Source organism: Saccopteryx bilineata, chromosome 11, assembly GCF_036850765.1.
Source record: "Saccopteryx bilineata isolate mSacBil1 chromosome 11, mSacBil1_pri_phased_curated, whole genome shotgun sequence".
NCBI classification, from domain to species: domain Eukaryota; kingdom Metazoa; phylum Chordata; class Mammalia; order Chiroptera; family Emballonuridae; genus Saccopteryx; species Saccopteryx bilineata.
The window spans coordinates 64,271,976-64,284,575 of NC_089500.1; the positions used below are offsets into that span (position 1 = coordinate 64,271,976).

At 60.0% G+C, this 12,600-nt stretch overlaps 1 protein-coding gene across 2 annotated transcripts in view; it reads right to left on the reverse strand.

The window, feature by feature from the left end:
• Positions 1 to 7,324: 7,324 nt before the first annotated feature.
• The window catches only part of CHCHD6 (coiled-coil-helix-coiled-coil-helix domain containing 6), a 347,090-nt gene continuing 341,814 nt past the window's right edge, over positions 7,325 to 12,600 (reverse strand). For both annotated transcript variants that reach the window (XM_066247225.1, XM_066247224.1), the window contains 2 exons: positions 10,859 to 10,994; positions 7,325 to 7,524 (listed from right to left, as the gene is read on the reverse strand). In XM_066247225.1, coding sequence (XP_066103322.1) covers positions 7,519 to 7,524; positions 10,859 to 10,994 — 142 coding nt within the window. In that variant the 3' untranslated portion in view covers positions 7,325 to 7,518. The remainder of the gene's footprint in view (positions 7,525 to 10,858; positions 10,995 to 12,600) is intronic.

Genomic DNA, 12,600 nt, shown 5'->3' on the forward strand with positions numbered 1-12,600 from the left:
CCAAGAATGAGGCCACATGGAGGACAGAGCCAAGAGGCGGGGAAGAGACCAGCTCCCAGTCCCCGTTTCCGCTCTTAGAGCCACCATGCCTGAGGCTTCCTCCTGGACTCTTCAGCCACGTGAGCCAGCACACTCTCTGTTCAAGTGCCTTTGAGCGAGGGTTCTGTCACATGTGTTCAAACAGACTGAGGCAGAGCCTGGGTGGGCCCCTGGACACGGGGCTTGGGAACGGAAGTGGGGAGGGGTGGAGGCTCTGAGTTCCAGGTGCTCCACCAGCTCCCCCCTCCCCCCGCTGTGCTCTGCACCCTTCATTGCTGTGTGTTTTGAGGCTGAATAATCATGTAATTGGTTTATTTGTTCCATAGTCAAACTTTCAGCAAATGTTTTTATAATTAGTTGATGTTTATTTAATGGGAATAACTAGCCCATTAAATTAATGAGGCAGGTTATCAGGAATGGAGTGGAAGTGTTTTTCCTTAAGAACAACCTGGACTTGACTGTGCTGGTTCCGGGCCAAGGAGGTGCTGGCAGCTGCCTTGTCTGGGAGTGGGAGCCCCCAGAGAGTGGGGGTATGGGTGTCCTGTCCTCACTGGAAATAGCCACCTCCACCCCTGCTGCTCCTGGGCCTCCTACTCCCCCCCTCAAATTGCAAAACATCCTACAGCATTGATTTTTATCTTGTCTCCCTTGTGGATCTCCAAGGTCCTGGGGCAGGGGCCCTCTGTTTTCCTCAGTGCTGTCTCCAGCTCGATTCATGTCTGCACACAGCAAGCACGCAGTGCCAATGTTTGTCGTGCAAGAGATGAATAACTAAGGGGACCCTGCTGCTGCTGTGGCTCCATGCCTTCAGCGTCCTCCTCCTGACACAGTCTGGGACCTGCCTGGTTCCTCTCCTACCTTCACTGTACCTGCTTAGCAGATGGAAAAGCTCCTTATCTGAAAGGACCCAGACTCGGCCAAGGGGCAAGCACTGGGCCAGAGAGTCTTGTGAAGACGGGGCCCTGGGCTGCCCTGACCCAGGGCCCAGGCCATGAAGGGCTGCATCCACCAGGGGCATTCAGGAGGAGTTGAACCTGGGACTAGTCTTTAAAATGATCAGGTCAGTTTAGAACAACAAAAAATATATTTTTATACACACACACACACACACACATATATATATATGTGTATATATATATATATATATATACATATATATATATGAAACAAACACACCCGTAATCCTGTCCCCTAGACTAGAGAAAAGCACTATATAATTTTGGTATGACCCTCTGGCTTTTTTCTTTTTTGTGTATATATTTTTACATGTGTGTAGGTGATGTGTTTTCATCCATAGAATGGGTCGTACAGAATATACTACTTATTTTCTTAAAACAGAGTATATAGAGTTTGTTAATAACTCGACTCTACATCACTGTCGTTAGTGGCTGCAGAGCTATGTTATGGACGTATCACGTTTTATATAATGCGTCCGCTATTCCTGGACATTTCACTTGTTTCCAGCACTGTGACAGAGCTATCACGTCACCTAGCCAACTCCGGCTCAGCCTTCAGATTCCAGAACGAGTCTCAACTCAGAGAAGCTCTCGCCGACCCCACAGCCGGAGCACCCAGGGCCTCTCCCTGGGGCTCTCCTTCAGACCGGGCTCCAGTGTCAGCTCTCCTGCTGGACTAGAAGCCCAGCGGGCATGGGCCAGTGTTGTCACGGCCTTCCCAGTGCCCAGGGTATGACAGCAGTAACAGAATCCAGGCTGAGGCAGACAGGAGCCTGCGGGACGTTTATTAGGGAGGGCCCTGGGGTCAGCAGTTCCTGGTGAAGGGAGGGGCCGAGGGCAAGGGGACAGGGGGCTGCCAGGCAGTCCTGCTGAGGCCATGCTCAGCTTGTGGTCGCTACAGCCTCGCCATAACTGAATGTAGCCCCTGGCTCCCTGGGACTAGGGTTTGGTGAAATTGCTCCTTGGCAAAGACACTTCCCAGCAGGAGAGAACTCAGGTTCAAGGGCTGTCTGCACCAGCCCTGAAGGGGATGTGAGTGGCAGGCCCCCTGCAATCACTGTAACGAGTACTAGCAGAGGGACACCTGTCATCATCGCCCTCTAGGAGAGGGCATCTGGCGACTGGTCTCCCTCTTACAGACGAGGAAACAGGCGTAAAGGCTCAGAAACTACTGCCTGGCAGGCACTGCGGAGCCCTAGTGAGGGCCAAACGGACGCCCAGGACACACGACCCGCGTCCTCTGCTCCCCCCTGAGCCACTGACCTGCCACAGCTGGGCGGAGGGTGCGGAGTCCTAGCGAGGGCCACACGGACGCCCAGGACACACGACCCGCGTCCTCTGCTCCCCCCTGAGCACTGACCTGCCACAGCTGGGCGGAGGGTGCGGAGTCCTAGCGAGGGCCACACGGACGCCCAGGACACACGACCCGTGTACTCTGCTCCCCCCTGAGCACTGACCTGCCACAGCTGGGCGGAGGGTGCGGAGTCCTAGAGAGGGCCAAACGGACGCCCAGGACACACGACCCGCGTCCTCTGCTCCCCCCTGAGCACTGACCTGCCACAGCTGGGCGGAGGGTGCGGAGTCCTAGCGAGGGCCACACGGACACTCAGGACACACGACCCGCGTCCTCTGCTCCCCCCTGAGCACTGACCTGCCACAGCTGGGCGGAGGGTGCGGAGTCCTAGAGAGGGCCAAACGGACGCCCAGGACACACGACCCGCGTCCTCTGCTCCCCCCTGAGCACTGACCTGCCACAGCTGGGCGGAGGGTGTGGAGTCCTAGCGAGGGCCACACGGACACTCAGGACACACGACCCGCGTCCTCTGCTCCCCCCTGAGCACTGACCTGCCACAGCTGGGCGGAGGGTGTGTGGTCTCAGAGCTGCAGTGACGTGTGGATCTGGCCGTTTCTCCTTTCTCGTCTGTCCGTCTTGCCCTACGTATGTGCTGTTGCACCCGGTGTGCACCGTGGGATTTTAAGTCTCCCTGCTCACTATCCCTCTTACTACTTAAAACGGCCCCTCTGTTGCTCATAGCACTCCTTGTCTTGATGTCCACCTTGTCCTGTAGGAACACAACCATCCAGCTCTCGAGTTTGCAGGTGTCTCATTTTTATTTTTCTATTCTCAACCAACCCATGCCCTTAGCATTAATGTGACATTTCTTATAAACAGCTGCAGATGAATTGGGGGGTGGTATCATTTCTTTGTTTTTCATGTGTGTGTGAGAGAGAGTTTGTATAGTTCAAAGGGCTTTTGCTGCATTTAACCAAATGCATTTAACCTGAGGGGTCACGAGTCACCTTGTCCAGCAGAGGCCACAGTGCAGAGCCCCTCCATATCTGCAGTGACACTCTTCCCCCTCCTGTGCCTAGTGTGCATCGGACATTCCCTCTGGCCCTGCTCTCGCCCCCGCCCCAGCCACCTGCGATGACTTGGAATGTCCGAGGCGTGTCAGCATTAGGCAGGAGCAGCAGCGGTCACGGGTGGATGAGGTGGCAGTGTGTCTGCAGCAGGGCCCCTCTCTCCCGACGGGAAGGAGTCAGGACCTCAAAGGAGGTCCTGCTCTAAGGCTCAGAACCTGCTCTGGCATCTCTGGGTCTCCCCCGGTCAATAATGACATTGGAAGGAATGAACTCTAGCCATTTCTTCTGCCGAGGGCCACACCACTATCTGGGAGCCAGGCAAGGGTAAAAAGTGCAGGATTGCCCCCTTTGGCTGGGTCCTTGCAGGCTGGCCCAGCACACAACGGGGACCCCAGTTCCCAAAGGGGGTGCAGCATCAGCACTGAACACTGCAATCTGAGGCTGGTTACCCGTTCTCTGTGCCAGTTCCCTGGTCTGGAAAGCGGGGAGTAATGGGTAACTATCCGCAGGGCTGTGCGAGACAGGTGTGGGACACCGGTGTGAGAGGACGTGGCACGTGGTGAGTGTTCGACCGGGCTGATTGATAACTGGGACTGCTCTGCAAGCTGGCCAGCATGAGGCAATACAAGCTGTAATGCACACAGGTGAGCATGTAAATGTACACGCCGCCACTGGCTCCCACTACTCATACCCCCCAAGCACAGGCACACATGGCCACCCAGTATACCCCAAAGGTCATGCTGATGAGCTTCCTGCTGGCCTGCTGCGGTCCTGGGCCTGGGGGAAGCTCCTCCTAGACTCAGCCAACAAGAGGCAGCAGTGAGTGGAGGCTGGAGGGTGCCGGGGGAGCCCCCAGGAAGCAGCTCTCACAGCAGCTGTGTCCCCTGGAGGTCCCAGCTCTTCTGAGAATGGCCCCTGTGCTGCCAGCTTCCACTGGGCTACTCTGCCTCTTCCCTTTGTCTCTCTAGCCCTAGAGTGAGGGAAGGTGCCCACTGTTGCTAATTTCTGGGTTACTACACTCCCCCACTTGGGGTTTCAGCTCCTCCATCTCCTTCGTGATCCACTCCCAGCATTCAGTCCCCTGTGTTTAAACAATTAGTGTGCTTCCTAGCTTCCTGGTTGGATCCTGAATACCACAGCCAGCAGCGTCATATTTAACCCCCCACAGCTGGGTGGAGTGGGTATCAACACTCATTTCAGTGGCCATGCAGCTGGGACCTGAGCCCAGGAACGTCTGCCTCCAGGTCCACCCCGGCTGGACACAGCCCTCACCCATGCGGTGCTCTCAGGCCTGACTCCTGTTCGGAGGCCATGTGGAGGGAGTAGAGACGAAGTCCTGTACAGATGTGTATACATGCACAGACTGCAGCCTGAGCACATGCAGCCCCCACCCCCAGCATCTGACTCAGTGATGCACACGGCTCTCGACACACACGCCTTAAGTCCGCAGTAGGGGAGGAGTGGGCATCAGGCAAGGGAAGCTTGGTTCTGACAGCAGAGGAGTCAGGGAAATGGGTGAGGTCCAGGCAGAAAAGCTGGGAGCACTGGCAGGTAGTGAACACGCTGGCTGCCTGTGCACAAGAACAAGGACAGTGCGTATACCTACACACACACACACACACACATACACAGGCACCTGTGGACACACATGCACAGGTGGACAGGCACACACAGACCCATGTGTACACACAGCTGTTCCCAGTTGGCTCCTGGGTAGGCAGATGGGGTCTGGAGTTATTCCCATGAGATTTGGAAGTTGGACAAAGTCTTGGACACTAGAGGCTTCTGAGGGAGTCTCAGAAGGGCCTCAGTTTCTGGATGAACAAGTGCTCTGATGTCACTTACGATCAATCAGCCAGGCCTGACCTGTGGTGGCGCAGTGGATCAAGCGTCGACCTGGAATGCTGAGGTCACCGGTTCAAAACCCTGGGCTTGCCTGGTCAAGACACATATGGGAGTTGATGCTTCCTGCTCCTCCCCCCTTCTCTCTCTGTCTCTCTTCTCTAAAATGAATAATTAAAAACAAAAAAGATCAATCAGCCAGGTGACCTGTGACTGCATTAGTCCGACCTTGACCTTGCAGAGGGCCAGCCCCTCCCTGGGCTGCCGGGGGGGGGGGGTGCGGAGGGGCTCGGACTCCTCCCCTGTCAGCTGGACGGTGAGGATCTGGGGGTGAGCACAGATGTCTGGGCTGCAAAGCTAGAGTCAAGATGGCAGTCTCTTAGCTCCAGCTGGTTTGGGGCTCTCCGAACAACTTTAGCAGAATACCCAAGGTCATGAGCAGAGTGCTTAGCAGAGTGGGAGCCCCACCTCAAATCCCTTTAGCTGCCTCAGCGCATGCGGTCCTGGCTGCCCACTGGCTCCTCAGCTGTGGTCCTGCCACAGGTCAAGGGCTAGCTGGCAGTGTCTGCACACCAACTGAGCACAGCGCATCTCAAACCCAGCTGTCACCTGTCCCTCTCAATCCCGTGTCCCTCATTCCAGTCTGTAGAACCGACAGCACCCACAGCCAGAGATCCGGATATCATCCTTGATCCTGTTCTCTCCCACTCAAACCCGACTCCTCCCTTTCTAGCTCCTGAACTCGGCCCTGGTCTGTATGCTGGTCACCCCACCAGCCTCCTGTGTATCATGCCTTCAAGCGTCCTGCCCCACTTGAGCCCACCGTCCCCTGAGAGTGGGTGGCATCACTCAGAGGGACTGAACAGTGACCCCCAGCAGTCTGGCCTGCCCTGCCCCTGCATTCCGGCCCAGCTGTGCTCCCCAAACCCGCAGCCGAGACTCACTGGCAGCAGCTTCCGCTTGCCTAGCAGTCACCCGACGGCTTTCTAACTGGGGCCCAGGCAGAGCCTGTCAGCAGCTGGCCTGTCCTCCGGCCGTCCCTGGAAAGGGTCGCTTTCCCCTCGTTTCCCTCATACCGGCTTCTGTGGCCGCAGCAGAACTGTGGGCTCCCTGATCTCCCTGCTGGGCTGGGTGCTCGTCAGCCTCCCTGCCAGGCCCAGCACAGGGCTGCCCTGTGGAGGCAGCAGGACTGTGGGCTCCCTGATCTCCCCGCTGGGCTGGGTGCTCATCAGCCTCCCTGCCGGGCCCAGCACAGGGCTGCCCTGTGGAGGCAGCAGGACTGTGGGCTCCCTGATCTCCCCGCTGGGCTGGGTGCTCATCAGCCTCACTGCCGGGCCCAGCACAGGGCTGCCCTGTGGAGGCAGCAGGACTGTGGGCTCCCTGATCTCCCCACTGGGCTGGGTGCTCATCAGCCTCCCTGCCGGGCCCAGCACAGGGCTGCCCTGTGGAGGCAGCAGGACTGTGGGCTCCCTGATCTCCCCGCTGGGCTGGGTGCTCGTCAGCCTCCCTGCCAGGCCCAGCACAGGGCTGCCCTGTGGAGGCAGCAGGACTGTGGGCTCCCTGATCTCCCCACTGGGCTTGGTGCTCGTCAGCCTCCCTGCCGGGCCCAGCACAGGGCTGCCCTGTGGAGGCAGCAGGACTGTGGGCTCCCTGATCTCCCCACTGGGCTGGGTGCTCGTCAGCCTCCCTGCCGGGCCCAGCACAGGGCTGCCCTGTGGAGGCAGCAGGACTGTGGGCTCCCTGATCTCCCCACTGGGCTGGGTGCTCGTCAGCCTCCCTGCCGGGCCCAGCACAGGGCTGCCCTGTGGAGGCAGCAGGACTGTGGGCTCCCTGATCTCCCCGCTGGGCTGGGTGCTCGTCAGCCTCCCTGCCAGGCCCAGCACAGGGCTGCCCTGTGGAGGCAGCAGGACTGTGGGCTCCCTGATCTCCCCGCTGGGCTGGGTGCTCGTCAGCCTCCCTGCCGGGCCCAGCACAGGGCTGCCCTGTGGAGGCAGCAGGACTGTGGGCTCCCTGATCTCCCCGCTGGGCTGGGTGCTCGTCAGCCTCCCTGCCGGGCCCAGCACAGGGCTGCCCTGTGGAGGCAGCAGCGGCCGTCTGCCAGCTATAGAAATGACTGCAAACAAAGACAGTGGCTTTATTTGTTCTCGGACAGCAGCACATCCTCCACGTCTTAAGCACATGCCACCCCAAGCACAGGGGCATCATGGACACCCGGCAGAAAACAGCTGTAGGCTGGGCTTCTGTAGACTATGATCCCATAACTGGTCCCTTCTTCAGGGTTCCGAGTCACTGCCGGGGCCAGGAATGATGGCTGCTCTCAACCCTACGGAGGAGAACAGGTCAGAGTTCAGTCATGCCCTCTTCTCCCCAAATCCCTGTGCACCCCCAGGCCTAGCTCCAAGAGGGCCAGCCTCGGGCTGCCCAGGAGTGTGAATGTTTCCTGGAAACGGTCCTCCCCAGATGGTCCTGAGACCCAGAACCAGGCCTCTTCACCTCCACCCCCAGGGCCCACTCAGCGCGGGACTGCAGGAACCAGCGAACACGGACCGCCACCTGTCTGACCTCTGCCCCGTGGACAGACAGACCTCCGCCCCGTGGACAGACAGGCCTCCGCCCCGTGGACAGACAGGCCTCCGCCCCGTGGACAGACAGGCCGCCCTGTGGACAGACAGGCCTCCGCCCCGTGGACAGACAGGCCGCCCTGTGGACAGACAGGCCTCCGCCCCGTGGACAGACAGGCCGCCCTGTGGACAGACAGGCCTCCGCCCCGTGGACAGACAGGCCTCAGCCCCACTAGGGTCCCCTTGTCCTCTCAGAACATGGACCTGCCACCTGTCTGACCTCCGCCCCCATGGACAGACAGGCCGCCCCGTGGACAGACAGGCCTCTGCCCCGTGGACAGACAGGCCTCAGCCCAGTTCTCCTCAGCCCACTGGGGTCCCTCTGTCCTCTCAGAACACGGACCCACCACCTGTCTGATCTCTCCGCCCCGTGGACAGACAGGCCTCAGCCCAGTTCTCCTCAGCCCACTGGGGTCCCTCTGTCCTCTCAGAACATGGACCTGCCACCTGTCTGACCTCCGCCCCCATGGACAGACAGGCCGCCCCGTGGACAGACAGGCCTCTGCCCCGTGGACAGACAGGCCTCCGCCCCGTGGACAGACAGACCTCTGCCCCGTGGACAGACAGGCCTCAGCCCAGTTCTCCTCAGCCCACTGGGGTCCCCTTGTCCTCTCAGAACATGGACCTGCCACCTGTCTGACCTCTGCCCCATGGACAGACAGACCTCTGCCCCGTGGACAGACAGGCCTCAGCCCAGTTCTCCTCAGCCCACTGGGGTCCCTCTGTCCTCTCAGAACACGGACCCACCACCTGTCTGATCTCTCCGCCCCGTGGACAGACAGGCCGCCCCGTGGACAGACAGGCCGCCCCGTGGACAGACAGGCCTCTGCCCTGTGGACAGACAGGCCTCCGCCCCGTGGACAGACAGACCTCTGCCCCGTGGACAGACAGGCCTCAGCCCAGTTCTCCTCAGCCCCCCTGGGGTCCCTTCTGTCCTCTCAGAACCACTGCCCGGTGAGACGCCCGGACAGTAAGCCCTGGTGTGCAGCCCTCACACGCAGGCTTTTGTGTGCTGTGCACACCCACACGCGTGTTCGTGTACCCAGGCCCAGAAGGCACTGCACAGGGCGGGAGTTTGCCCACCCGCAGGGAAGGGCCTCCTGCACAACTCCCAGCCAGGTGGGCCTCTGTCCTGTCCCTAGTCCTCGCTGCCAGAGAGGCAGCCATCGGACTGCTTCTAGAAGCAGACCACTCTCGGAGATCCTGGGACTCCCACCGCTAGCTCTGCGGTGGAGGCAGGGGGGCCCTCGGCTGCACTGGAGGCTCTGCCGGGAGGCCCTTCTGGAGTAGGGGTGAACGTGGCTTCCTGGGGGGAGGAAGGCACAGGGCTGGAAGAGGGAGCCAGGCCTGGCCCTGCCCCGAGTCCTGTGGGCATGCTGGAGCCACGGTGCACCCGTCTTCCTTCGGGATCACACCTTGGCCTCAGCGCAGTGAAGCTACGGGGGTGACTTGCAAGGACACACTGATGGGGAGAGGGCCTGACAGCTGCCATGGCTGAGGGCCTGGATGATGGGGAGCCGCGGGGCCGCAGCCGGGCCAGGTCTCTCCCGTGGTAAAACAAAGTCAGGCCTGTGGTGAGCAGGGCTCGCAGGGCTGGCAGTCCTGCCAGGGGCAAGGTGTTCCGTGCAAGCTGTCCCGAGGACCTCGGCAGCGCACAGGAGAACAGGAGAGCCTTCCGCCCCGTGGTCCGCCGGTCTGGCCCGGCCAGCCCGCCCGGCTGCAGGCTCCAGCAATGGGGGCAGTGTCTTCTCTGCTCAGCTTGAATCAAGCCAACAGCTTTCCATGCTCCACAGGGAAGAGGAAATGACCCCTCTCCAGGCTTTACGTCCACCTGATCCTGTGCGGCCCTGAGCTGACTCCGGGCAGGTGTGAGCGGGGCGAGCCTGGGACTGGCTGACAGAACAGGACGAAGGGCTGAGGTGAGGCCAGGCTGCTGAGCAGCAGAGAATGTGCTAGAGCAGGCCCAGGGCCACCTGGCCTCTGACCTTTGGCTTTCCACCACCAGTACTCATAGCACCTGGTCTCCTGCTTTTTACACAGGAGAAGGGCCCCAGCCCACACCTCTTGAACAAACACACCAGCCCTACGGTGAGTCCAAGCCAAGGGGCCGCTGGGTGTGCCTGTGGGGGCGGGGCTCTAGTCAGGTGGGGGCGGGGCTCTAGTCAGGGTGGGGGCGGGGCTCTAGTCAGGGTGGGGGCAGAAGTTGCGGGAGGGGCTCTAGTCAGGGTGGGGGCGGAGCTCTAGTCAGGGTGGGGGCGGGGCCGGGCCCCGTCTGGAGCAGAGTACTGCTCAGCCCAGGAAGGGGGATGGGATGCCCCAGAAGAGGGACTAGAACTGGGGAAGGTGAGAGGAGGGAACGAGACTGGCTGGGAGGCTCAGGGAAGGAGGGCAAGGCTTTGGGGCACCCCTCTGGGGAGAGATGCTGCCAGCCTCAGGTGTCGAGGACAGCTACAGCCCAAGACCTGGGCCCACTGTTGCCCCTTCCCACTCACCAGAAGTTGAGCCCTGCATGCCCCTTCAGACCACCACAGGCATGGGGTGGGCCGTGAGGCACCCTCAGCCCCTCATCCGAAGGCAGGCCGCACCTGCTCTGCCCCTCGGAACCCAAGTGTCTCCCCTTTCCATAGGCTCCCTGACCGCCCATGACCCGACCTGCACCCTGACCCGACCTGCACCAGGGCCTCCTCCATGCTCCCACCCCCTCATGCTCCAAAATAAGAACTGGGTGGCATACACATGCCTTCATGGCTGGCCGGACCCTTGAAGGTGGGGCCTGCCTTGACCCGCACTGCTCCTGGACCCGGCCTGTGCGGCCCAGTGCCTCAGGGCTCTCCCATCAGCCCAGATTTCTAAGAGCCCTAGTAAGCCCAGCAGGCAGGCCCTCTGAACCGGGAGGTGAAGCTAAGGCCCATGGTCCCTCACCGTGCAGAAGGCAGAGACCTTGAGGCTGGAGCGTGGGATGGAGCAGACAGAGATGCAGACGGCTGTGAGCACTGGCAGCGGCCACGCCCCTGCCCGCAGCAGCCAGGGCTTTACCTTGTGGGCAGCACTCACACAGCGCTGGTAAGCCTTGACCAGGTCCGAGCACAGGAGCACCTCGTGCAGGTGGTCGTGGTAGCAGCGGAGGATCTGGGCCTGCAGCTCTGAGCACACGGGCTGCAGCCTGCGGGGTCTGCGGGACAGAGAACAGGCGGTGGAGCTCGTCCCAGCGGGCGGGGAGGGAACGGTCCGTTGCCTCAGCACCACCTTCTCCTCCGAGAGACTGGGGGCTGCAGGGGTCTAGTGCTGGAGGGCCCAGGCCCAGCATCAGCACCACCTTCTCCTCCGAGAGACCAGGTACTGCAGGGGTCTAGTGCTGGAGGGGCCCAGGCCCAGCGTCAGCACCACCTTCTCCTCCGAGAGACCAGGGGCTGCAGGGGTCTAGTGCTGGAGGGCCCAGGCCCAGCGTCAGCACCACTTTCTCCTCCGAGAGACCGGGGGCTGCAGGGGTCTAGTGCTGGAGGGCCCAGGTCCAGCATCAGCACCACCTTCTCCTCCGAGAGACCCGGGGCTGCAGGGGTCTAGTGCTGGAGGGGCCCAGGCCCAGCACCAGCAGACACCAGGGGCCGGGACCTTACCCGAGGGGAGAGGGCCCAGTGGCCAGCAGGAGCAGCCTGGAGCTGACTCGCTACCCACACTCTCAGGGCAATTCTGGCCTGAATTGTACACCTGACTGTGACCATGTAATTATATACACTGTAGTTACTTCCTCACACAAAATTGTTTTTCTGATTTCAAAACCAATACGTGCACAGTGAAGAAAACTCGACCACTCCAGGAACGTCTGAGAAGGGCAACTTCAGAATCGCACTTCCTGGAGAGAGCCACAGCAGTACTTCGGCAGTGCTTTACTATGGTATCTCTTTCCCCTTAGTTTTCAAAGGAGGTTTAAAACATACACAAATGGCCTGACTGGGCGGTGGCACAGTGGATAGAGCATCAGACTGGGATGCGGAAGACCCAGGTTCGAGACCCCCGAGGTTGCCAGCTTTAGTGAGGGCTCATCTGGTTTGAGCAAAAGCTCACCAGCTTGAGCCCAAGGTTGCTGGCTCCAGCAAAGGGTTACTCGGTCTGCTGAAGGCCTGCGGTCAAGGCACATATGAGAAAGCAATCAATGAACAACTAAGATGTTGCAATGCGCAATGAAAAACTAATGATTGATGTTTCTCATCTGTCTGTCCCTGTCTATCCCTCTCTGACACTCTCTCTGTCCCTGTAAAAACAAACAAAAAAACCATACACAAATGTAATTTCTTTCTTTTTAAAAATATTAAACTGAAACAAAAACTAAAAGTGGAATAAAGATGACACTCCAGTTGGTCACCAGTGCCCTTGGGCTCCTCTCTGACTGGGTGGCTCTTCCCGACTCCTTTGCCATCACCTTCCCCTCTCCTCCTGCCCCTCCACACGCGCGCACACGTGTGCACACTCCCAGCGCCAGGCTGCCCGTGCCAGTCCCCACGCACTCAGCCACTCCTATAAGCTCTGTGCACTGTGCGCTGTGATCTCTCAGGAAACAGGCACAGAGAGGGTTAGGCGACCTGCCCAGGGTCCTGCGGGGATGGGGAAAGGAGGGATACATTTCTACACACGTTTGGGTCGTACCGGTTCCACAGATGGTTTTCGGGCCAGGTGCACACAGAAACCTTTGCAGCTATGGAACACCACCCACAGCTCAGGGCACTCGGCGGGAGCAATAAACATGCAGAAACCTGCTAACCGAGGTTTCCGGCGAGGAA